The sequence below is a fragment of the Acanthopagrus latus genome, chromosome 1 (assembly GCF_904848185.1).
Source record: "Acanthopagrus latus isolate v.2019 chromosome 1, fAcaLat1.1, whole genome shotgun sequence".
In the NCBI taxonomy this organism is placed as follows: Eukaryota; Metazoa; Chordata; class Actinopteri; order Spariformes; family Sparidae; genus Acanthopagrus; species Acanthopagrus latus.
In genome coordinates, this window is record NC_051039.1 from 20,296,723 (window position 1) to 20,320,626 (window position 23,904).

At 41.1% G+C, this 23,904-nt stretch overlaps 5 protein-coding genes across 7 annotated transcripts; 3 read left to right on the top strand and 2 right to left on the bottom strand.

Moving 5' to 3' along the window:
- Positions 1–366: 366 nt before the first annotated feature.
- Positions 367–10,069, bottom strand: vwa10.2 (von Willebrand factor A domain containing 10, tandem duplicate 2). Of its 2 annotated transcripts, none has more exons than XM_037103367.1 (18): positions 9,910–10,069; positions 8,949–9,440; positions 8,346–8,553; positions 7,770–7,855; positions 7,579–7,672; positions 6,825–6,953; positions 6,414–6,600; positions 5,715–5,884; positions 5,101–5,213; positions 4,624–4,740; positions 4,322–4,525; positions 4,093–4,228; positions 3,837–3,989; positions 3,560–3,652; positions 2,885–2,994; positions 2,075–2,287; positions 1,430–1,753; positions 367–1,203 (listed from the first exon to the last, which is right to left on the bottom strand). In XM_037103367.1, exons 2-18 carry the CDS (start codon positions 9,147–9,149, stop codon positions 772–774), a joined length of 2,970 nt encoding a protein of 989 aa, XP_036959262.1. In that variant the 5' UTR covers positions 9,150–9,440; positions 9,910–10,069; the 3' UTR covers positions 367–771. The 2 variants fall into 2 exon arrangements, with proteins under 2 accessions (XP_036959262.1, XP_036959271.1); XM_037103376.1 differs by having other exon boundaries at positions 2,123–2,287; positions 9,910–10,067.
- Positions 10,070–12,515: 2,446 nt separating this feature from the next.
- Positions 12,516–14,972, bottom strand: LOC119022474 (T-cell ecto-ADP-ribosyltransferase 2-like). Its single transcript, XM_037103417.1, has 3 exons — positions 14,852–14,972; positions 14,275–14,419; positions 12,516–14,015 (listed from the first exon to the last, which is right to left on the bottom strand). Exons 2-3 carry the CDS (start codon positions 14,410–14,412, stop codon positions 13,173–13,175), a joined length of 981 nt encoding a protein of 326 aa, XP_036959312.1. The 5' UTR covers positions 14,413–14,419; positions 14,852–14,972; the 3' UTR covers positions 12,516–13,172.
- A 171-nt stretch (positions 14,973–15,143) lies between these two features.
- On the top strand, positions 15,144–17,271 carry LOC119022466 (ecto-ADP-ribosyltransferase 4-like). Its single transcript, XM_037103403.1, has 3 exons — positions 15,144–15,368; positions 15,583–15,722; positions 15,864–17,271. The coding sequence occupies exons 1-3, from the start codon at positions 15,221–15,223 to the stop codon at positions 16,761–16,763; spliced, it is 1,188 nt and encodes a 395-aa protein (XP_036959298.1). The 5' UTR covers positions 15,144–15,220; the 3' UTR covers positions 16,764–17,271.
- Positions 17,272–17,404: 133 nt separating this feature from the next.
- LOC119022488 (NAD(P)(+)--arginine ADP-ribosyltransferase 1-like) lies at positions 17,405–19,071 on the top strand. Of its 2 annotated transcripts, XM_037103440.1 has the most exons (3): positions 17,413–17,528; positions 17,712–17,796; positions 17,894–19,071. In XM_037103440.1, the coding sequence occupies exons 2-3, from the start codon at positions 17,731–17,733 to the stop codon at positions 18,641–18,643; spliced, it is 816 nt and encodes a 271-aa protein (XP_036959335.1). In that variant the 5' UTR covers positions 17,413–17,528; positions 17,712–17,730; the 3' UTR covers positions 18,644–19,071. The 2 variants fall into 2 exon arrangements, with proteins under 2 accessions (XP_036959343.1, XP_036959335.1); XM_037103448.1 differs by lacking the exon at positions 17,712–17,796 and having other exon boundaries at positions 17,405–17,528; positions 17,894–19,062.
- A 2,971-nt stretch (positions 19,072–22,042) lies between these two features.
- Positions 22,043–23,798, top strand: LOC119022481 (ecto-ADP-ribosyltransferase 5-like). Its single transcript, XM_037103430.1, has 2 exons — positions 22,043–22,169; positions 22,290–23,798. The coding sequence occupies exons 1-2, from the start codon at positions 22,104–22,106 to the stop codon at positions 23,049–23,051; spliced, it is 828 nt and encodes a 275-aa protein (XP_036959325.1). The 5' UTR covers positions 22,043–22,103; the 3' UTR covers positions 23,052–23,798.
- Positions 23,799–23,904: the final 106 nt, after the last annotated feature.

A 23,904-nucleotide genomic window follows, 5' to 3' on the forward strand; every position in this document is an offset into this window, starting at 1 on the left:
CTGTGTTGACAGGCCTTGGTGAGTACTACTGTATATGTGTAAAAAGTAGTATAAAGACTTTTGTGACTCCAGAAGAAGCTGAATGCAATATGTTAAAGTGCAGTGTCGTCACTAAGTGACTGAGATGCATTATGGGTAATAATAAGTGAAGTCAAACAGTGAGTAGACTGCATTTTAAAACCTGGGGCCTACATTACCCACAGTGCAACTGGGTGACATCACTGGAGCCAGTTAATCAGATTTCAGGCAGGTTCCTCTGGAGGCTTTATACCTCATGTCCAACAGTTACCCTTTAAGTAATGATTGCTAAGTTTTTAGCAGCAACATATACTTTATGTATAGTAAAGGTTTTATAGACTCATCATAGGCAGAATTTAGAGTTAATTTTATTGTTCACCATCAAAACACACACTTAATCTTACCTGACTATCCCGTTAATACAACAGTGTTTCACAAATTTGCCACCAAGATATAAAAGGTAATGAAAGAGTATCTACTGAAACCTTAAAACTACTTGTGGAATAATATTTAGCATTATTCGTAAGAGAGGCTGGAGGATTTTCAACTTTGCTGTCACTCTGACATCAGCCTTACCGCTCTCTCCATGCTGTGATGGCTGCAACCAATCCACACACCAGAAATCTAAAGTAACTACATTTTAAACATATACTTTTCTGCATCAAGAAATTAAAGAGATAGATGTAAATGAAATTCAAACACACCTAAAGCAAATACAATTCCAATTCACTCTGTAATTTACATGTATCCCTTTTAATACCAAAGCAGAGAAACCGCAGCACAGATCCATAGACTCTGTGACATGCTCAAAGTGAGCCCTCCGGTGGATGTTGTGTTAACTGCGGCTGTGATCACGGGGGCAGCTGTGCTGGATTGTTTGACCTGTCCCACACACGTCCCCACATTTCCTACTTTGTCCACAGCAGTCAGCTCTACATTCTGTGAACAGCAGGAGGCGCTGTAGGTGGCCACTGTGATGTTCTCGCCCCCTGCTCCAGCCACTGTAGTGGTGTTGAGGGTACCGTTCCCTTGGCGAATGGTGACGCTCTCTATACCGGTTCCGTTGACACCATCAGTGAAATTAGCGATGAACTCCCACTGAGAGGAAGCGCAGAGTGATGAAGAGGAGGGGCAGTTGGATGATGAACTAACTTCCTGGCACACTGGACGGTCGATATCTGTCACCTGGAGACACAAATTGATGAGAAATTAGATCATTTGACTCAAAATAACTGCAAAATTACAGCAAGTATAATTGTCTCATCTATTTTTCATTATAACTATAATTACATATTTATGTTAAGAAATGTCACTCAAACAAATTGCAACATTTTCTTCTTCTCATACATTTCAAACCGCCAACTTATCCTGCTCCTGTTTAATTCAACATCTAACTACAGTCCTCTTTTACCTTTGGAGCCACAGAAAACCTGAGGACAGCATAGTTGACATCAGTGGCAGCTGTGTTTTCCGCCTCAATGGTAAGGGTCACGTCTGTTCCTGATGCAGCACTGGTTGGCACGGTTAAGGTCACAGTGCCATTGGCTGTGCCTCCATCGCCCGCTGCTATGGCGACGGTGCTGGGTGTAGTTAAAGCATAGCTGCGGTCATTGTTGGCTCGCACCGTGAACGTCCCAGTCGCAGAGTCGTTCACAACACCGTTTGTGGCTGTGGCGACTGTGAAAGGGACGGAAATGGTGGAGCCTGGTTCCACGTCGGTGTTGTTGACTTGGGCCTGAAAAGAGTGCGGGAGAGAGAAGCACAGATAAAAGCACGTTAAATGGACGGAAATTTTTTTCCCTGTCTGCCTTGGTAAAGTGAGGATAGGGCAAACCAACAAGCAGTCCTGTGCTCAGTCAGTACATCTTTTTATTGCCAGTCAACCAACAAAAAACAAATGATCAAATATACCATAATTAGGTGCGATTGCAAATGGCTGGCAACATGCTATGTTAAGTCTAAGTGCTGTATCATAGGTACCCTCCCCCCACCGCCACACATGTGCACATCTGACCTATCACTGCTAACAGAGCAGCTGTGCTACATCAGTTCTTACGTGCCAAACTAGCTGCTTGGTATAAATTATGCGAAGCGGGGCGCTCACAGTAACAGAAATGCTTGAGGTCTTGATCTGCGTGGAGGCCTGTCTCTGGAAGGTGCTCGTTGTTGACCTGGAGGTGGAGCTGCTGTCCTCTCCTCTGAGGCGAACCACAAAGTCACCTGCAGGGACTCCACTGAAAGTCACCAGGAAGTTGCCACTGCCCAGTGACTGTGGGGGACAGTGAGAGAAAGACCGATGTTGTCATGACAGTCATATGAGATGCTCAGATGGATAAGAGTTTGACGACTGTTGAGAGCTGCAGTTATTCACACCAACAATACAATAGCCTACAATTTCATTGCTTTGCATACAATATTGTAAATGTCTACAGAATGACAACAAGTGGAGTGGTTCTTTGCCTGACTGACAAATATGTATGATTTATAAAATTCTTCCTTTAAGCCAAGTTTCCTACATTTTAGGCAGCTGGCCGTTCAAATTCATCTAACTTGGAAAAAGTCTAACTTTATAGGCAATAAACCTGCTGCCAGCAGTTAACCATCATCTCTTGAAACTCCAAATAAGACTATTTTTAGACGCTCTAATGAAGCATTCGAGGACACTGTAGTATTCAAGATGTCAGGGTCGGCTGTAAGAAAGTATAGACACGTCAGCTACAAACTGGCTTCCTTCAAGGTAGAAAATTAAATCGTTTTGTAATGACTCTGGAAAGTGGTGAGCAGAAGAGTGAAGTATACACTGTAGCTCCTGGGAATAGCACTCTGAGGAACCACTTTATCAAGTGTGACGCAGTAAGTGACGTGCCTGCAGTGATCCGTTGACCTCTGTTGGCCCTGAGCTGTCAAACAGAGTGACCTCTGTGACCTTTACTGTGTCACTTCCTGTCACAGAGACCAAGAGACTTGTATTACCACCTGAAAGAGACAGAGAAACTAGATGAGTAGAGGACGAAGGAGGGTCATGAAGAGACAAGAGGCAGTATGACTGGACTGGTAGTATTTCTGTTTTGTGATGAACACACTGGAGGGAGACTAGACGGTAGAGGTCAGCATGCCAGCGACAATGTTACAGTGATTGTTTCTCTAATATTTTTTACTCCAGTCTGTCTTTCAAACCTAATACTGACTGAAAGATGTTCGCATTCTGCTTAAAATACAGATGGAAAACTATATCTGACCCAATTTCTGTAACTTCATAGCATCGCGCCAGAAATGGGCTGAAGATTAGCATGTCCACCATTAGCGTGTCAGGTTTACTTCTCTGCTGACTAAAGCTAAAATCAATGAATACCCATGTCTACTGCAGAGTCATCTGACCCTAGAAGAGATGCGGATTCAACCTTCGTCCACTGCAGACAAAAGCTAGTTAATGGGATGACGATCTTTTAACAGATGTTGTTGAGGACAATAAGACAAGACTGCTGAGTATTAAATATTGTTGTACAAGCTGTACAAATTCAGATGACAAAAGTGGTCTGACCTGAAAGAGGACGTCCCTCCTTTAGACTGAAGTCCCCGTGGGCTCCTTCATGAGCTTCCACAAGATTGAAAATGAAGTTCACTGAGCTTTGACCTGATGGACACACACACACACACACACACACACACACACACACACACACACACACACACACACACACACACACACATTGAAAACATCAGTAAGGCTAAATAAACCAAGCTGTACACAACAAAGATCAAATGACATACACATTGTTTAAACTCTCACTATAGGTGATCTCTATCATATTACTGACCTGTGACCTTAACAGAGTAGGGCTTATTAGAGTCAACAGTGATTTCCCACGATCCTGTTTGGTTGTCGGTGTTGAGGCTTAAACGACGCAGGTTTCCCACTGTGGTGAAGGAGGCCAGAGGTCCACTGGACTGACTGGAGCTCTGAGATACACCTGGGGGAGAGAGAAGCATGTCAAAACAAGACTGTTTCTTTAATGGCACATGATGGAGGGAGTAAGAGGCTGATGGGACAATCCAAATGACATGTGACGACACCTGTGGAGCTGGTAAGACTGAAGGTCAGAGACGAGTCTCCCGTGACGTAGGCAGTCATGTTCCTTATAGAACCGTCAACAGTAAATGTAAAATTATCAGGCCTTCCAGGATTCCTCACGACCTGAAAAACTGTCACCTACGAGAAGAAAGAAGAGTGACAACATGTCTGTAATACATTCTGTACAGTGCCATCTTCAGCCAGATATGATTTGCTTGATCAGTGTCTCACCACTGCACCAGCTGATGAGTCCTCTATGACAGTTGTGGCCAGAGAGAGGTCTGACTTGGTGACCTCAATGGCCTGACCTCCAGAGGCGCGGGCGAGGTCACGGTACAGTTGGGCATCTGACTGGCTCATTGAACGTGAAACAGGACCCTGAAGGCTTCTGCGGCGCCGTCGACTTGCCAGGACATCCGTCAGCATGAAATTTACCTGAAAAATGCAGGGTTAGAGAAAACACTTATGAGGTTGGATTGAAACTGGATACATGTTTGCAATCGATAAAATACTGATAAAAGGTCGACTCTCACGGCAGACTTGGTGCTCTCTATAAGGGCGGTGACGGTGCTTTTCAGGTGAGCATCTTTAGCTGGAGCGTCAGTGAAGACAAAGATCTCAGAGGAGGGTGGAGCAGCAGTCAAGGCAAGCTGTCAGGTGTATACAGGACAGGAAAAACTTTAATTTACAATCCTCATCCTATTTATAAATCCTAAAGTACTTTCCATATTCTGCTACTTTTTTACTTTTTTACACCACTTTATTTATTTAATAACTGTAGTTACTTTGCAGATTGCATGTTGCATCAAATCCATGAATTTATTGTTTTGGCAATCACATAAAAAAATCAGTCAGTCCAAAGATAGATAGATAGATAGATAGATAGATAGATAGATAGATAGATAGATAGATAGATAGACTGGCCTCATGGCATGATAATGATGATAAAAATGCATTGTCTAAAGAAAGGATTCCATGATGATAACAGTTGAAAACACTTTTGCAGACACCTGCAGGCCAGACAGGCACAGCTCTGGGATGTCTCCTCCTCCACTTGCAGAGAGCTTGTTGATGCTGTCTTTGAAGATGTCCGCATCGGTGGTCACAAGCAAAGGTCCGAAACCTGGATAAAGAATATGGAATATAGAAAGTGTCATCACTTACTTCATTATAGATGTTACATGAACCACTTGGGCTATGTTATTGTTTTTAGATGGGAAAGGGATATTTTAATGTTTAGTCTGCCAATACTTTTACTGAAAAATGAAAGTTTTTCAAAGAAAATGTAGCAGTTGTCTCATTTTTGAGTCCTGATGTTCCCATTTATCATACTTTTCTGTTGTCTTAAATTGCTGTTTGCTGAAATTGAAATATTGAAAATAGTTTTTCACACATATAGTGTCTTTTCATCTTGATTTGCACCAGACTGACGCAGTTAATTCATGCCTTAGAGGGATTAGAATTCTAACTGATAGTTTCCCGAAATAGGATCCTCTGAACAACATTTGGCCTAGGGCCCCCTAACAGCTAGAACTGGCCCTGCTTTATGTGACGTTAACATAAAAAAATGACGCCTACGATTTATTTGGAAGCAAATTCTACCATTTAATAAACACGTCTGTACCTGGGTCGTTGAAAGGGACCAATATGTATGCGGAGGGCTCTTGCTGGGTTCCCCTCTTTCTGTCGATGATGTCGAAGGAAACTCTCTTGGCTTCAGCTATGTCATCGCTCATACTGCCTGTGGTGTCAATGACAAAACAGAGCACAGAGGACTGGGAGAGGCCCATCAATCTGTGAGAACACAAGACAGACCAGATATAATTACCTCATCCATGAGGATGACTATGGGTCGTTGATCTGTTAGTGATCAGTGATTACCATTTGGTAAAGACTATAGACCGCTAAATCATTGAAAAGCTATTCCTTGTGAAACATTCTTTGCTTAACTACATGCCCCAGCAAATAACAACATGTTCAGTAGAATCATGGATTGATACATGCTCATCATCATTGCCTTTATCTAGCATTACTGGTCCATCCAGCCTACATCCGGCCTGTAATGGTCATACTGATGAAGCTTCTCAGTCATCCAGGTTATGCTCTGTGTGGGAGTGACCTTACAGGGACACTCCCACACATAGTTTTGAAGCCTGCAACTCCCCTCCAGTTAGTTAGAGCTGATGAAGCCTCTTGGATGAGAGGTGAAATGTCTTCAAGAAACTGAAACAAGTCCAGTTGCCTATGATACAGCTCTTAGAATCATAATGATTGCAGTTACACCGATCATCCGGGGTCACACAATAACAGAGGTGGCGCATACCGCAAGAAGTTCTTGTCTCCCACAGATAGTCTCACGTCCTCCAGCAGCTCCATAGTGGCGTTCACAGCCAAATCTGCTGCTTTGAGGTGAAGTGAGCCATGACTGGACCCAATGTCGTCTTTACTGATGCCCCCTACTGGGTCCTGCCTGCTCGTACGATCAAATGATCCACCGTGGCTACATTTACCTTGAAGTAGAGAGAATAGAGTTCGATGTGTTAAATGTTCACAAAATACCATTACTAAAGCACAACAAAAATATGGTCTATTGTGTACGATGTGGGATCAGTTGGCAGAAATATAATATTCCTAAGTTAAATTCAGTTTTCAAGTTTTGTTTTGTGGCCATTGTAGGTGAGGATAAGACAAGATGCTAGATGCATACATCCTACACTGGACCATGTTAAGTTACCTGCAGGTTTCGCTGAAGAGAAGACGTTGAAGTAGCCTGACGTGAGAAGCGACTGCTGCAGCAGCTCAGGCAGAAGGTTGTCATCACAGTTCCCTCCTGTGCAGTTTCTACAAGTAGGAGTACTCGGGCCTGCAGCACAATCAATAACAAAAATCCAACCTGGCATATCTTACATTTATAAGATGAACAAGTTCTACAAACAGATTACTTTACACTTTCAAACCAGAGAAATATGTTTGTGTGTTAATAATTGTAGTCAAACTGGCGTCCATTAAGTGTTATTACCATTTAATGGTTTCTGGTGATGACCAGTTGAGGTCATTCTGATTTCAAAAATGATGGGTTATGTTTAAAATCTATGAACTTATCTTGAATGAGCATATTCACGATGAATAATGGAGTTTTTAATTTAAAGAATGAGTATTGAACATTCCCAAGCTTGACCTAGTTTAGTTTAAAAAATGCAAAACCAAACACAGGTTGTGTGGTTAGTAGGCTGTAGGCATTTGCAGTGAGTCAAAAAGTGTTGAGTAACAATGTGCCCATTTACATGTGTGGCTTTGTGTGTATGTTTTTTCTTTTTTTTTTTTTTGTTGCGTAAAGCTTGACGAGTCATGGCAGGGTAGGTATTTCTTCTTAAGTCACAGGTGACAGGTAAACTGACAACGTGCCTGCTGTGATTTCTTACTGAAGCGTATCCTTTAACCGTTTTATCAAGAAGCAGCTTTGTGGACAGAAGTCAGCAGGATCCTACCTGCCAAGTTCTCGAGAGGTTGGTCTGGTCTGATCAGAGTGCTGTAAGGAGCGGTGTTCCCCAGCTCCACCCAGTTACTGTGGCTGTAGAAGTCCTTAGCATACAGAATGTCAAACGTCAATCACCACAGCACCATCACTCCTGCCCGTCACATCCATAACAATACTGCCGCCACCACAAAAATCTGTCACCTGTAAGGTGTGACACACTCGTCCGAGGGTCCACCTCCCTGCGACAAAGTTCTCCAGCTTCACGCTGGCCTTCACCGCAGACACACCTCAACAGTAGAATAGAGAATGGAGAGAGTTATGTGCAAACTAAAGCTAATTCTTTTCATACAATCATGCCTTTTGGGTAGCTGTATCGAGCTCATTTTAAGTTTCTAAACATTTGCTGTCATCGTTAGAAAAGCTGACAACAAGTTGTTCGCATTTTTAGCCAAGAAAACTTAATAAACTTTATTCATTTTTTTCTAATGTAGACATAATGCTTCATCATTTCATTTTGGGTGACCACTAGAATAGCTTTACATGCTTTAGTGTTCAACAAACACATCAGTTTTCTCATTAATGGCCAGACTGCTGATGAGACGTTTCAGGAGCAGTGTTTTCTGTACGAGATAGGAGCTCTGTTGGTGCTTTGACCTTCTTAAATTTCAAGACTTTTTATGCAAAACAACCTATATAACACACAAGGAAAGGGGCGGAAAAAAGCATGTTTTTGTTTCATGCATGTCTCTTGGGAGGAAAGCGATGATTGCTGTGTACCTGTTGTGATGACATCTCGTCCTCCCTGGAAGGTCTCGTCATCAAAGTGATGCTCCTCACTCAGCGCAAAAACCACGTCCACTTTTGCGTTGCTGAAGTACATTTTGGTAATGGATGTTTGGAAGATGACAGTCGAGAGGAGAGAAGAGGAGGTGCCTGTGGAGGAGCAGGCCCTTTGCACCTGGACAGCTGACAGGCTGTCATCAATCTGGAGGCAAAGAAATGACAGATAACTGAGTGTGTACTAGAAAAATTGAGATTTAAAGCAGAAAGCACTGTACTGGTTGTATGAATGTTTGCACAACACTGATTTACTGGAGGACACAACAATTTTAAAGATCGGCATCAATCATAGAGGATCTTATCTACATCTTGCTGGATCATTTTTTGTGAGAGCTCTAGTGCAGAGGACACTGGTTCATACCTCTAGGAATGTTTATGATAAAATCTTCAGACACTAGAAGTGCAAATAAATTAGTTGTCACTTTTTACTTCAAAAGTTCTGCTCTGATAACAAATGTTATTAATACAAAACATTTTGTAGATATCAAACTCAACCACAGTTGCACATTTTCTAAGCTTCAGTGCTGCTTTCCAACTCACAGTCAGGCTGAAGTCTCGTCCCTCGGACACAGCAATGTCTCGGCAGACCTCAGCTGTCTTCCTGAGGACCGCCCTTTGCGTGATGTCACGGTGAGTGATGGAGCTCCCGTCAAATGAGAACAGCGGCTGGAAGCTGTGGATGAGACCTGGCAGGGAGAGGACCACCAGCAGCAGGAACATGACCGTCCGCCTGAGAGCCATGATGGAGGATGATGAAGTTGGACGAAGAGAATAAATCTGGATGCAAATCTCTCTTTACTGTCCCGACTCTGAAGCCCTTTTATCAACTCTTGTCTTCACCGCCTCACCCGTTTAGTGTTGCCACAACCTGCACCAAAATATAACTGGACAGGAGTCGGGGGATTTTGGTAATCTGTATTAGATTATCTCCCCCACTGTGTTTAATATTTCCTCAATTGGTTGCCACAACACTGTGGTCATGCACAGAGGAGGTTACCAGGACCAGGTGTAACGAGGTGAGAGTGAAAACACCTGAGGAAGAAAGAGAAAATCAGTCCAGAAGGCAGGAAGGAGGAGGTTTTTGGAAATTTCAGGACAAAATGCAGTAAAAACTAACAAATAGATAGTGTCAGTGTTGCAGCAGCTGTCATGAGATTACAGTAAAACTGAAATTTCTGAATAAAACATACTTTTGTTGTAAGATTTTCAAATGCCTGTACTATTATAAGTCTCAGGGTTAAATCAACTATTATAATCTCCACTTCAACATCTTTTTTAAAAAAAAATAAATAAAAAAAATAAACCCAGCCTCTTAATTAAATGATGTTCAAATCAGTGTCTGAAAGACTCAATGAGACACTTTTTTTAAATAGAAAAAAAACACTAAAATGCTAAAAATACAACAGAAAACCTAGTAAGTCACTAATAATTTTAAGATGTTTGAAATAAATACAAATGGTACAATATACAGAAGATGCAAATATGTTTCACACACTCTTACCTGTGTCAGCTCGAGCCTTTTTCAGATGTTGCCCCCACTTTAGTCTCACTGTGTCAGCAGTCCATGTTTATGCTCAGGTAGATTGTACTGTGTGTCGACCTGTGTGTTTCCTGTGTTATCTGGACACCGTTGCAGCGTGTGTGTGTGAGTGTGTGTGCTGAGAGACAGTGCGGGTGTGCCCTTATAGTTACGACTGATCGAGCTGATAAATGGAATTCCACCGATCAGCCTCCACACCCCCTGCATTTCTTTTGCATGTGTTTGAGTAAAACCATGAGTGTGAGTGTACTTTTCATTGTATGTTCTCCATCCGATGATAAAGTGTTTTTTTTTCCAACCCCGGATCCATTTGGCAACATCCTTCCATGGCTAGGGCGTTAGAGCATGCAACTCCAGCTAAAACCCCCGCCTATATGTTTTTACTTTTTTCTTTTTCTTTTTGTGTATGGGTTGAACAACCAAGAAAGAAGTGTAATGAGAGTGGTGCTGAGTAGAGTGCCTACCTCTGCCAATGCCCAACAGTCGCCTTTAATTCAATCAAGCTTATTGTAAAATCAAACTCAACAGCTCTGTACCACCCTAAATTTAAGCTCACCACAAATAGGATCATTATTAAATCATATTCATTCAAAGATACTAACCATCTAAATACACTTTTTTTTAAAATTTTTTTATTTTTATCAAGACCCATATAAAATTCCCTGAGAAACGAACCAAAATGTCTAAAATCACCTTGTCAAATGTTCAGGATAGAGAGAAAAAAAATTATGGATCTGTTCATTTATCCAGATCCAAACCAAAAAGTTATGGTGTCCAGTCTGGGCCAAGACCCGCCCTCCATCGCCATATTTGCCCTTTACATTTTATTAAAAAAGGGTCTCTTGATAGTAGATGAAAACACAGTCTACATTTTCAATGAAGAAATTAAAAGCAAAGGATGTGCCAACTTCACCTCACAGCTCTTTTGGCCTAGCATAGAGAAGATTTAAACTTGGGGTAAAACAATGTATTTTCAAACCTGGCCTCTCCCTATTCGCACACACTTTTCAGACGTCAAGATTTATAATCAGCCACGACAGGCCTGATCTTGTGAGGCCAACAACGGGGTGTTCATTTTCAGCAGCATGAAGTGATGATACAGGATCAGGTTTGTGTGTAGGAGGAGACGGTAACACCACTTTCATCAAGGAAAAGAACTGACATCAGGCTAGATCATACATACACAACGGTCAGTGGCTGAAACGTGAAGCAGGGGGATTCCAAGACAGAAACACTTCCTTGACAGTCTTGAAATGAAATATCCAGTTTGTTTATTGCCATTATTCTGTTACTACACAACAAACGGCAGCCATGCTCACCTTACATTTCACTCTAGCATTTGTTTATTAACTTGAATTCCGTCTCATAGAGACAGACAGACAGAGAGGACTGAACAATCAGGTCTTCCTCATCTGATGTGGTTTGAATTAATTTCAAGTCAGATATACTGGAGACCTTTTACCCATATGCATGCACAGGAGAACCACGAGAGGACTCCAAGTGAACCTCCAGCCTCCAGTGTTCACCCCCAGAAGTCGTGCTCGGCAGCATATTTGTGTCTGAGCTTTGTTTGATATATTCAGTATGCCTGAATAACTGCGTGCCGTCTAAAACAACACAGTCAAGAAGATAAACTCTCCTCTGTTTGGGTGCTGAAGTAGCTGACGTTCAGTGCTTTCACCTCCTCACTCCCTCAATAAGGTGTTGACATTTGAAATGGCCTGAGTCAAGTGATTGTGAAATTTCAGAGAAGAATGTGTGTGTGAGATTAACCTGTAGTGTAACATTCCTCAGTTATCAATACAAAGTAGAATGTGCCAGAAGTTGGGTGTGCGTTCCTATTGAAGCTCAGTATTCAGGCTTCACAGTAGGTATCAGGCTGTGCCCTCATACATCGGTTTCAATTTCCTTTTTCATTAGTGCATAGTTGGTGCCTGTGCAGTTTTAATGGATTCACTGAGCTCTTTTTTTGCTATGGATTTTAATTCAAAGTATCAGAAACTATGAGGCCAAATAGGGGGACACAGATACGGCAGAAAGAGATTAAATGTGTGATTAAATGACTGAGTTTAATTCATATACTTTATATCAGGGTCACAGTGACCCTGATTGGTTTCCCCATACAAATGTAACACAAAATGATATTCACTTGAAAGTACCAAACTCAAAGGATTGTAAATAGGGTGACCAGACGTCCTGAAGAAGCAGTTATCCCAAATCCCAAATCCTCCTCAGCAGTTAATATCCTGCATGAGTTATAGTATTTTTTTGTTAAGTTGTACACATCAGTGAATCATATCAGTTAGAAGCTACTGCAAGGACAAGGGAAATTTCTATTTAAGTTATTATGTTTTATGAATAATGATTTACTTACAACACTGTTTCTTTGCTAATGACAGGCAGCTGAATTCATTACACTTGATCAGATCAAACAACAGGTTTGATAAAAGATTAGCTCTCAGTGTGTGTGCTGAGCATTTTAAAAATAAGTGAGCTAGCAGAAGACACATTTCTAAGACTGAATGGTGGTAAACAGGGAAATGAGCTTTTTGCTTCACTGCCAGCATAATTTATTGATGTTTTCTGACATGTACCTGGAAAATAATGTATCTTTGCTCCTTTTGAACGCCCTTTTCACTATTTGAACTGTGCTCCTCCGACCACACCTAACATTTCTGTTTGGTGAACTGCAACAGTTACAGTATAAACAACGCACTTTATTCCAACAGGGACAGTAATTCTGAGTAACAAGACGATGGTTGTGTCCGATATCATCAACTCGTTCACAACACCTCTCTACAGGGAGTCCTATATAGAGAACTATACAGTGAGCTCAATGGTCAAATGGAAAACACTTTCAGTGGTATAATAATTCTCACTATACATGCTGACAGCACAACAAAATGACAAACTCACTATACAGTCAACTAATTAATGCTTATTTAGAGATTTTGGAAACAGCCAATGACCAACAGCATCATTTCGTATTACATCATGAGATTATGACAAATGTCTGTGCTGTAAACATTACAGATACACAATGTGTTGTCAAATGTTTCAATATGGGATTAATGAATATGAAAGCCATATTTTATACCTCCCCTTTTTGTTTTAAAACATTGAAGAAGCCAGCCTAATCCAGGCCACCGTGTGATTACAGCCAACTGTAAAGCTCATAGAGCCACCTTTTAATTAAAGTCAAACCTTCTTCCTCATGTGGCAACTCAGACAGGAAAGTAAGTGCTGTCATGCGAATGTGAAACACTGTAAACAGCAGCTTTCTTATGGTTTTTTAAAACCTTCACAACAAAAAAGGGAAGCAAAAGAGACACAATAATTACACAAGTGATGGTAAAAATGAGCCAGAATCCTCCGACTGGTGACGCAGATATCGGATGAAGCGTATTGCTCTCTCTATCATAAACACAGTTCAGGTTGCTCTTCAGTCTGTAGACGACTTTACACGTCTGTGCATCCGTCTCAATGTCAGTGACCTGGAAGAGCTCATAGGGAGGAATCAGCACCTGGCTGGTTCCTTTCACAGCTGAGTAATGTGTTACATCAGCACCAAAACACGTATATATTTCAAAACAGGAAGCGTTCCTTGTGAAGTTCCTCCGATCAGAACCCAATATGAAGGTGCTGAACCGTACCAGCTTGTTAGAGATGTTCTGATTCAAGAGTGTCTCTGTTCTGTACTTTGTATTAAGACATGTCAGCTGACTGTGCTTCAGGACCTGAATGGCCTCACTAAGAGAAAAATACAGGGAGCGTGACGCAAATGTCTTCTTTAGTTGTTTTTCATTTCTGTCGACAGTGTCATGTTTGGACTTGACAGGTTGCAACATAACATTTGTGTACATGTATATGGCAGTCGAATGGTGTTTCTCCATGTAGCTGTGTACAGGCTCTCGGGCTTTTTGCTCTGCATCGCTCCAAGCTTTGCTGATGTTTGCGCTGGTGCCCCATATCTGCATCATGGCTTTCTCAGTCACAACTGCAGCTGTGGATCTGCAGTCGTCATCCATGTTGTCAGTCTTGTTCAAGTTCAGATCCTGAGTAGAATGCTGAAAGGAGAGGGGGTGTTGTTCAGTATTTGTCCAGTAGATGGAAACCTACACTAAATGAACAGTACTAAATTGGAACAGCCCATATTTTTCCTTAAAAAGCAATTATGCCTTTCAGAATCTGTGACTGTGCACACTTGAAATTTAGAATAATGTGTGTTTTTTTTTTAAACACTATCTCTGGTCAGTAACTCCTTTCATATTTTGGTTAAGTCTTTTAGATCTATGTCATATGCACTGTGTTCCATAAATAGCTTACCTGTCCAACAATATCCTGCCAGCTGAGCGCCAGATATACGACAACAAACATGAGCAGTCCCATTGACAGAGCAAGAGATGTGATGGCACAAGCACATAAAGTTGTTCTCTGACACATGTGCCTCTCCCAGGAAGGCATGTTGCATCTGGAACAGAGGAAATCTGTCATTAAACCCGCAGTAGTGCCTGAATGATGACAGTAATATTTCTATGCTATATGCGTGTGATGGCGAGGATACCTGTGTGCCGTTAACTGATTTGAATGTAAATTGGAAACTGTACTGTACGTTAGTTTATATCACTTTTTGTACACACCACTTTTCAACAGGCATTTGGCGATCATTTTGACTCCAGAGTTTGACCCACGCACACACACACACACACACACGCTCTAGACTCTAGCCCAAAAATCCATTATTGTATATCTACCGTATATCTCCAGTTGATCAAAAACACATAAGAAGATGCTGCACTGCTCATTAAAATCAGGTGGTACTTGGCTTCTGACTCACTCTGGTACCTACTGGTCAGAGAGTAGAAAACACACTAGCAATGTTGAAAATGTCCTCACAACTTACCACATGGTGAACAGCGCTGGGACGAAGCATTTGTCTTTTATCATTACTCAGCCTAGTCCAGAGTGACAAATGGCTTCCGTTTCAGTCTGTGCTTTTTGCAGCTCGATGATTTACCTTTTTTGCCTGTTTTGTTTTTGCTTAAGCAAGCTACAAAACAGGATTTTCCCGTATTGCCACATGCAGAACCGCCCTATTGGCAGTGCAAACAGTCACATGACAGAACCAGTTCATTTATATTTATTCTGCAAACTAAAGGAAAACCTTTGTAGATAAAAATAATAATAGAGTTAAAACGCTGGGTTTTGTGGAGTGGCTCCTTGTCAAACAAACGCCTATCGACAATGCAAGATAAGGTCCATATCAGCACTGATGCCTCTAGGGAGAGGTGCAGGAGAATGTCTTTGCTGTGTGGTTGTACCTGAAAATCCTGTGAGCTTGAACTACATGACAACACTGCATCGACAGTTTCCCTCTAAGGACTATGGTGCTGCTGTTGGGAGCACTTGGCAGGCCAAAGGTAAGACAACATGATTGGATATATGTTCTTTGTTGGAGAAAATGAGGTTGTTGACGAGGAAGTATTGTGTGGCTTCTGATGATGATTCACTGTTCATGTTAGCCTGTACTTTGACCTGCACTTACAAACTGAGCCATTGTGTTTGAAAGAGGACAATCACACTGGGCTAAAGAGCCATTTCAGTCACAAGAGGTATTTTTCTGTTTTCATACAGATATGAAGTTTTGCAAAGGACCAGTGTACGCGCTGAAGTCAGTGAGAAACCGGGCGAGCATCTGTGTGTTGTTGGTGGTGACGTTCCTCTTGTATCATGACCCATTTCTACTCCTCTGGTGGCCTCAGACACCTGCTGAGGTAGGTGACAGCGTTTTCTTTGCACAGTGTACCTGCCCGGATCGAGTCAGTCATCGCAAATAGATTTCTTTTTCTTGCCAGCTGACACAGAATGTTCCAAACCCTCTGCTCACTGTAGCTGTTTCTTATCCATCACTGCAGAAACCTAAGACTGGCGGTGTAAATCTGGATATGGCAACAGATTCCATTGATGACATGTACGATGGCTGCCGATCTGAGACAGCCTCCGTGATCGACGTGTTTGGCGTGTACGAGTGGCACGTCAACAAGAACTTCAGTTATGCCTGGGCTGCAGTCGAACGACTCGCAAAGAAACCTGCACACAGGAGCCTGACAGAAGAGCACGCTATAGCTCTGTACATGTACACCAAAATCAGAAATATCCAACACGATTTCAACAAAGCAGTGAAAACGGGGAAACACAAGTACAGCACCTATGAATTTAAGTTCCACTATTTCTACTTCTACCTGACGGATGCTGTTCAAGTTCTTCGTCACAACCAGACGACATGCAGAACCACCTATCACAGGACACGGGAACAGTTTGACCACAGTGTCGTCGACACGAACGTGCGCTTTGGTGCTTTCACCTGGGTGGCCCTAAGCAAGCAGTCCTTTGAATCTAATGGAAACGTGTCATGCTTTGAGATTCATTCATGCTTTGGCGCTGATATAACATATTACTCTGCTTCAGACCAAAGGGGTCAGGTGCTGATTCCTCCCTATGAGGTCTTCACAGTCACTGACGTCCTGACAAATGACCCGTGGTGCAATGTGGTCTACAAGCTACAGAGCACCAAAATACCAAGGAGAGATTTAAATTGTAATTTGAATCTAGGACAAAATAGTTTTGCAACATTTTCAACACAAAACACTCAAATTCAAGCAGGAAGTGTTGGGATGGTGTTGGTATGGCTAATGCTACTGGCCATTATTTCTTTTGTTCTTGTACAACGCAAGCAGAGGTGCTTTGTGGCTGCAGTGGTGGGTTCTCTGCTGGGGCTACTGATCGTTCTGCTGGTGCTGAAAGTTAGCCATTGAGAAGGGTGATGTAATGTTAACATGTGCTTTCCCTTGGGATGAGTCAGAAATTAAGTTTGTGAAGCGATGGGCAAATACAAATGTTACCTTTTCCAGTTTTCTGAGATCAACCTGTGCAAAACAATGCCAAGAAATGTAAACTCATATTATGTTGATTATTGATGTACATTTTTTGAACACAGTGAGTATTTACAGGTTGATAACCGGTCTCAGTAGGAGTACTTAAAATAATAACAACACATTTCAAAGAAGCACAAGTTAGCTGTATCTGTAAATGACATGCTTCTTTGTTTATTTTGTGTTTTGCACTAACCCTTTACTGTACAGATGTTAAGTTATGATGTCCTTTCACTGTGTATATCATCATATTTTTTACTATAAATAAATACATTGATCATCATTTCTGTTTTTTTTTTTTTTTTTTTTTTATTTTTATTCTTTTTTTTTTTAACCTTCATTATGTGTTTGGGGGCTGAAAATATAAAGGACAAAGACACAGTGGGCTTGTCAAAGGTCACTGTGGGGCTGAAGAAATGACCCTGCGCGTTCACTGATCCCCTGTCTTGTCCCGTCTTTGGTGCAACTGCATGATTCCCAGATACACAGACTCGAATAATTCATCAGAATCAAAGAGGAAGAATGTGTAGTGCTGTAGTCCTCGTGGAGGTCCCACCCCTGATTGGAATGACCTGCAGCTGGTGAAAGGCAAGCTTCACACTTAACCTGCGAGTCACCAAAGAAGCACCCCACTATGTGAGAACTGTGGTGAGTGAATAAACATGTTCATTTTAAAACTTGATTGTAAACAAATATGTGTGTACCATCTATTTGAATCCATCCAATTAAGTTTTACTGATTATTTTCACATCTAAAAAAAACTGAAATTACTTGGCAAGGTTAGAGGAGGAAGCCGGTGGACTTTACTGTGAGAGGTATTTTTGTGTGCAGGTTTCTGAGCTGGTGGAAGATGGCAATGATAGCAGTTTGGGCAGCAGTGCTAGTGGCATATGGAGCCTCTATAGGATTTACAAAGGTAGTCTGAATGCTGGGTGGCATTGCAGCATGCTGTAGGATAGATTATCACCAAGCAAGATTTTTATTGTTTCATTGTTTCTGTCACTTTTTTTCAGAGCTATGCAGAACCCAGTTTAATAGTGCCACTGGATTTAGCTCCGAACGCTGTAGATGACATGTACACCGGCTGCACAGACAAGATGGAGTACAGAGTAAAGAAGGAGTACCTGCAGTATGAGAGAAACAAAGATAAAAACTTCACTGTGGCCTGGGGGGAAGCAGAAAAATACTACAACAAAAAATGGAAGCGTAAGAAGCGACCTTCCACCTCCCTGGGAAAAGAGCAGATTATGGCTCTTTATGTTTATACCCTCGACAAACCAAACATCTATATAGATTTCAACAAAGCAGTTCGAACTCAGAGATCTCAGTACAAGACCACATTCAAGTATCACACACTTCACTTCTTCCTGACCGACGCCCTTCAAACCCTCAACGCTCGTAAACCAGATGCAGAGCGATGTCTCACTGGATACCGCAGAGTCGACCGATACTTCCGCCAAGATGTTCTCAACAGGGAGATTCGCTTTGGTTCTTTTACCTCCAGCTCAATGGGATGGTACTCCAGCGCTGACCGATTTGGAGACAAGTCATGCTTTGAGATTGTCACATGCTCCGGAGCAGACGTCTCGCTGTACTCTAAGCTCGGGGAGGCAGAGCGAGAAGCCCTGATTCCTCCGTATGAAGTCTTTAAAGTGACAAATGTAAAGAGGAGATCTGAGCAGAAGAGTCTTCCATGTGAGGTGGTGTACAAAGTGAAAAGCACCGGGAAAAATCTGTCCAACACGAATTGTGTTCTTTTCTGATAAGTGGTCTCTGACATTTAACAGTTGTTATTTGATGTTAAAACAAAAAATAAGTGGGCTGGACCAGAATAGTGAATTCACATGTCTTTGGCATTTGGATGGTGATTTGTAGATATGTTAAATAATATGCTTTGCTTCAGCTGTTTTATACCTCTTCTTTTCTTGCATACATAATATAAATAATAAACATGCAAACATGTATGGAGAGAGTAAAATGACTTGAATGTGTTTGTAGTTGAAAAGGTCTGAAGTTGTAAACTGAGTAGTAGCCCTTTACGGTGGCGGGTTGCATATGCTCATGTGAATGAAAAAAGTCCCAATTATTTTTGTGTGTGTGTGTGTGTGTAAGCAGCTGAGGTTATTCTGAGACTATGTACTTTATGTATCCTCCTTATTTCAGAAATATACATCTACAATGATTCACTGTATTTTTTTCACTATTTTGTGGATCAATTGATGATAAAAAAGTTCCTTTTATAGTCTGTTTTAGAAAAAGTATTCCTAAGAGTGGGTCTTCACTTCTTTGGCTCATGCACTTGCAGTATGATGTACATGCATGTGCATGTTCCTGCTGATGGCTTCACATTATTCCACTGAACCACAGCTGGTAGTAAAGCTCCAAGAAATGTTGCAATACACTGGCAAAGGCAGTGAAGAAGAGGACTGCTACTAAACATGGATGTAAACGATGCATTGCAAAGTCCTTCAACATGAGTCTTAGAGCTCAGCAATACAGTCATTGAGATTTGGTGTGCTGAATGTAAAGGTAACAGTTGTTCATTTTATAAGAAAACTCCATTTGGCACATTTAGGTTTTGGTTTAATAGTACTGCTGCTTTACTATCTTACATTCACAATGGTTTTATCAAGTTCTACTCTGCTGCACATATACAGGGTAGAATAGAAAAGAATGAAAAAGGAAAGGATACCATTTTAAATGTGACCCCAGTCTCTTTACATATTTACAGTCAATTAACGTGTGAGTTGCTGCAATAAAAATGCATATGAGCTGATTTGCTTTTACATGCAGAATTTACAGAACAATTAGGGCAGCAGTCACTATTATACACAATGTGCCCAACAGAGCATTTGCCAACATCTCTGTATTAGTTCGCTGGTTGACTGCATCCTAGTTTGCATTTGAGACCCTGGTTGGTCTTCATATCTGGTTCATAGCAAACATGTAAATAAGTGTTGAACCTTTTGATCTTTTCTCTTGAACGTGATAGAGTTCAGAGAAGGGAGACTATTGCTCCTGCTACGAGTCACTGTTAAATTTCCAGACAACTTAAAAAAGAAATACGTAATGATTGAATGTGTTAGAGGTGTGTGTGTAGTACAGGTTACTTAAGGCAAGAACAAGAAAGTGATTTCTTAATTATAAGAGATCAGGATTTTGCATGTATTGGAGATAAATATATTTGGTGGATTTGGTGCTGCTTTTCAATTTGCGGGACAGTTCAAGCTGTTGGAGCAGCCAGTTGAAAGTCATGACGAGTTTTTCGGGTGTGTTTAGTGTTTATTTAGTATGTTAGTTTAATATATTTCTGTGTATCAATATGTAAAGAATCTGCATCTAGCCTGGTCCTGAAACTGTTGCCTCACAGAAGGGATGAGTATTCACAGCCTCCAGGAAGGAGAATATTTCTTTCACATTGTTGGAGTGTGAAACGATGCTGTTTATATCTGAACTCAAAGTTAGCATGAATGAATGTGTCATTTTATGTTCATTTTTAATGCCGTGGACCAAGAATTCTAAAGGTAATCACATTCTCAGCTCTTTGCTGATGCAAAAAGTAAAAAAAAAAAAAAAGTTTTTTACTAGAGCAAATCAAAGCAGCGAACATTAATATGCACGACACTGGGCACAGTGTTGTATTGAATGACATTAAAACTTGCAAACATCCAACAGATTTGCCGTGAAGGGTTACTCAAAAAGGGGAAGCCGAATCTTTTGCCTCCAGCTTGGTGCATTGCTACCACAGTGCTGGCAAAAACGCTCTGATGTATTAGAAATATTGTCACTGTTTTTTGTGGTTGCGTTTTTATGTATTTATTCCTTATATTTGTCAGTTGTGTCAAAACAAGGAGCGAGAGAGACCACAAAGCAGAGAAACCTCGTCCTACAGATCATTACACCCTTTTAACCTCATTGTTGCAGAAGAAACAATGTCCTGCTTATTTAGGAATACATCAAATGTGTTATAAGTGCATGATGTTATTACTAATGTCAGCTCAATGTGTTATTTGAAAGGAGCAGAGGAGTAGAATTGACAGGCAGGAAGAAATACACATCTGAACAGTCAGACTGCTGCATGATTACATGATGAAGCCTGTAATGTGTCTTTTCATACATGTTTCAATGAGGAGTCAGACTGCAGCACGTGATCGGCAGCTTGTACGGGCTGGAGTAGAAATCTAGATGGAAATGATGAGGAATGACACTCTTGAATGATAATTTCTACTCAATGCTACCAGAAAGCATTGCATGGCTGACTGCATAGACCATGAATGGGAAGTGTGGAAACGACAGATCCTGTGGATGGGTACCTTGAGGGTTGCACAGACTCATGCAAATAATGTATCACAGTCACTATTATTAGTGTGCGAAATGTAAACTGTTGTTTGCTGAAGTATTTACTTCTTCACTCACCATTTTTTGTTTGAACAGATAAAAAAACAAAAAAAGACAAAAGAAGTAGAAGACCTACTTTTTGATCCCAGAGATGGAAGTATACTCATTATTGAAACAGTGTCAGAGGAAGTCAACAGAGTCCAACTCTAGAAATCAAATAACGCAAAAGATGAAAAGAATCCTCTATGCTGAAGAGTGACTTTGTGAAATGAATGACTTAACCGAGGCCCCATTTAACCAGACTTCACACATGACACTCTGAATATAACATTCCAGTGTCTGAGAGAAAAGTTGGCATCAATTCACTTGTGATTTTATGGTATTTTTTTTACTTTTGTTAACCCAGAATTCCACGCAAACAAACTTTTTCTGTTTTCATTAGTACAATACAAATGACAGAGTGTTGACGTACAAAACTGTTATTAGACAGCAGACAGAAAGATTTCTGCACTGAAAGCTCAGCTGTTCTGAACAGGGGCGACGTTTTCAGCTCTTGATACTCCAGTTTCCTGTGTTACTACCCCAGCTGTCAGATTTGCTATGATATCAGTCTGGAGTAGACACCTGGCTGTGCTCTCTAAATGTCTCCTTTTATGGTCATTTTTATCTTGCTAAACAGTCTCTTCCTGGTTAATTGCATTAATGAACTACCTCACACCTAATGTTTAACTTCCTTAACTGCATACTATTTAACTGTGTAACACCCTCTCAGTTGGTGAAGGAAGACTGCAGAGACAGACTGTTCTGTCTCACTGAAGCTCGACTCCAGGAGTATCCACAGATTATTTTATTCAACAGCTCCGTCTGTTTCTGCTTTGGTGGAGGATGGCTGTGATGGCACTGATGGCAGCCGTGATAATCTGTTTTGGAGTCTTTACAGGATGCACAATGGTAACGTATATGCTGGATGATGGCCTGTTTGACTGTAACTGAACATTAACGTCTGTAAGTGAGATGACCATGAAACCTGATCATTAACTCCTTACCTTGATGTTCATTGTTTCTTTACAGGACTCTGCTGAGACTGGCTTGAACAATGTCATTCAACTGAACATGGCTCCGAACTCTGTTGATGACATGTACGATGGCTGCAAAGTGGAAATGAAGTCCAAGGTGCTGAACGAATTCTTGCAGAATGAGAAAAACAGAGACAAAAACTTCAAAAAGGCATGGGAACTGGCAAGGAAAAAAGAGGAAAAGAAACGTTCCACCACTCTGGGGAGAGAACAGGCTATGGCTATTAATGTTTATACTCGCGAGACACCCAATAACTATCTTGCTTTCAACAATGCAGTTCGAACCCAGAAAAATCAGTACAAGACCACATTCAAATATCACACACTTCACTTCTTCCTGACTGACGCCCTTCAAACCCTCAACGCTAAAAATTCTAATGCAGATAAATGTCTCACTGTGTACCGCAGAACCAAATGCCGCTTTAGCCAAGATGTTCTCAACAAGGAGATTCGCTTTGGCTCTTTCACCTCCAGCTCACTGGAAAATTACCCCAGCTCCGCCAAATTTGGAGACAAGTCATGCTTTGAGATTGTCACATGCTTCGGAGCAAACATCACAGAGTACTCTGTGCTCAATGGGCACGAGAGGGAGGTGCTGATTCCTCCGTATGAAGTCTTTAAAGTGACACAGATAAATATAACTAAGCAAAAGGATCTTCTTCCATGTGAGGTGGTGTACAAAGTGCAAAGCACAAGAAAAACTTCCAGTATGAACTGTGCATTTTTCCCGCAAGAACGTCTTCCAAATACAAGGTAAAATGACAAAAAGTAATATTTTGGGCAGCTCATCTTGCTGTACTCTAAGCTCAGGGAGAAGAGAGAGGAGTGGCGACCCCTCTGTATGAGAACTATAAAGTCATAGAGATAAAGAAGAATCCTGATTTTTCTCCATGTGAGGTGGAGCACATAATGAAAAGGACAAAGAATACTTTGCCCAATATGAATTATGTTGTGACATGTTTTACATAATGTTAACAAAACATTGTATATTGCAAGTGACTTCAATCAAGACTTCAATCAAAACTTTACAAATCATTTGTTTTGTTTGCTACACACACCATTAATATTCCAATAACATAGTAATACCAAATCAGATTTAGAGGTTGAGCAGTCAGTGTGTTGAAGTTGTACTGTGCCACCGTTGTTAAAGACTAGATTGTAATGTTTGATTTTGTTGTTGTTTATTGTCACTTTCATTGGAAATTGGATCCTCCTACAATTTTATCGTATTTGTCACAGAAGAAGAAAAGCATTAACCAGCCTCATGTTCAACAAATTGTACGTGTTTGTCAAATGTTTTCACAGTTTGATTTGTTTACTAAAATACCTCAGTGTCCTCTCATTGCTCACTGACAAAATCCAAGTGGCAAAAGCTCTGAGTTGATTAACAAGTTCATCTGTTTATCTGAGCCACTTACGGTTAACACTCGGCATTTAAGCTGCAACTTGTAATTTGGGAATATAAATGATCAATAGAATAAATCAAATGGTAGATTGCAGTAAGGGGTCAATAACCCACTGACTTCCTTCTGACCTGTTTGTAGAACTTGGCATCAAGGAAGTTATAGAAAAAAAACACTGTTGCAGCCAGCTGCTTCAGGCTCACTGTT

What these genes read in the sequence shown, in the direction of transcription:
- LOC119022481 (XM_037103430.1), top strand. Translation starts at nt 22,104, where the DNA reads ATGGCTGTGATGGCACTGATGGCAGCCGTGATAATCTGTTTTGGAGTC. An exon ending in TCTTTACAGGATGCACAATG is followed by an intron (nt 22,170 to 22,289) that starts GTAACGTATATG and finishes GTTTCTTTACAG; the next exon opens with GACTCTGCTGAGACTGGCTT.
- vwa10.2 (XM_037103367.1), bottom strand. Translation starts at nt 9,149, where the DNA reads ATGGCTCTCAGGCGGACGGTCATGTTCCTGCTGCTGGTGGTCCTCTCC. An exon ending in ACCTCTCGAGAACTTGGCAG is followed by an intron (nt 6,954 to 7,578) that starts GTAGGATCCTGC and finishes ATTGTGCTGCAG; the next exon opens with GCCCGAGTACTCCTACTTGT. An exon ending in TAGAGAGCACCAAGTCTGCC is followed by an intron (nt 4,526 to 4,623) that starts GTGAGAGTCGAC and finishes TGCATTTTTCAG; the next exon opens with GTAAATTTCATGCTGACGGA.
- LOC119022466 (XM_037103403.1), top strand. Translation starts at nt 15,221, where the DNA reads ATGCCTCTAGGGAGAGGTGCAGGAGAATGTCTTTGCTGTGTGGTTGTA. An exon ending in GAGCACTTGGCAGGCCAAAG is followed by an intron (nt 15,369 to 15,582) that starts GTAAGACAACAT and finishes GTTTTCATACAG; the next exon opens with ATATGAAGTTTTGCAAAGGA. An exon ending in GGCCTCAGACACCTGCTGAG is followed by an intron (nt 15,723 to 15,863) that starts GTAGGTGACAGC and finishes CCATCACTGCAG; the next exon opens with AAACCTAAGACTGGCGGTGT.
- LOC119022474 (XM_037103417.1), bottom strand. Translation starts at nt 14,412, where the DNA reads ATGCCTTCCTGGGAGAGGCACATGTGTCAGAGAACAACTTTATGTGCT. An exon ending in GGCAGGATATTGTTGGACAG is followed by an intron (nt 14,016 to 14,274) that starts GTAAGCTATTTA and finishes CTCTCCTTTCAG; the next exon opens with CATTCTACTCAGGATCTGAA.
- LOC119022488 (XM_037103440.1), top strand. Translation starts at nt 17,731, where the DNA reads ATGGCAATGATAGCAGTTTGGGCAGCAGTGCTAGTGGCATATGGAGCC. An exon ending in CCTCTATAGGATTTACAAAG is followed by an intron (nt 17,797 to 17,893) that starts GTAGTCTGAATG and finishes ACTTTTTTTCAG; the next exon opens with AGCTATGCAGAACCCAGTTT.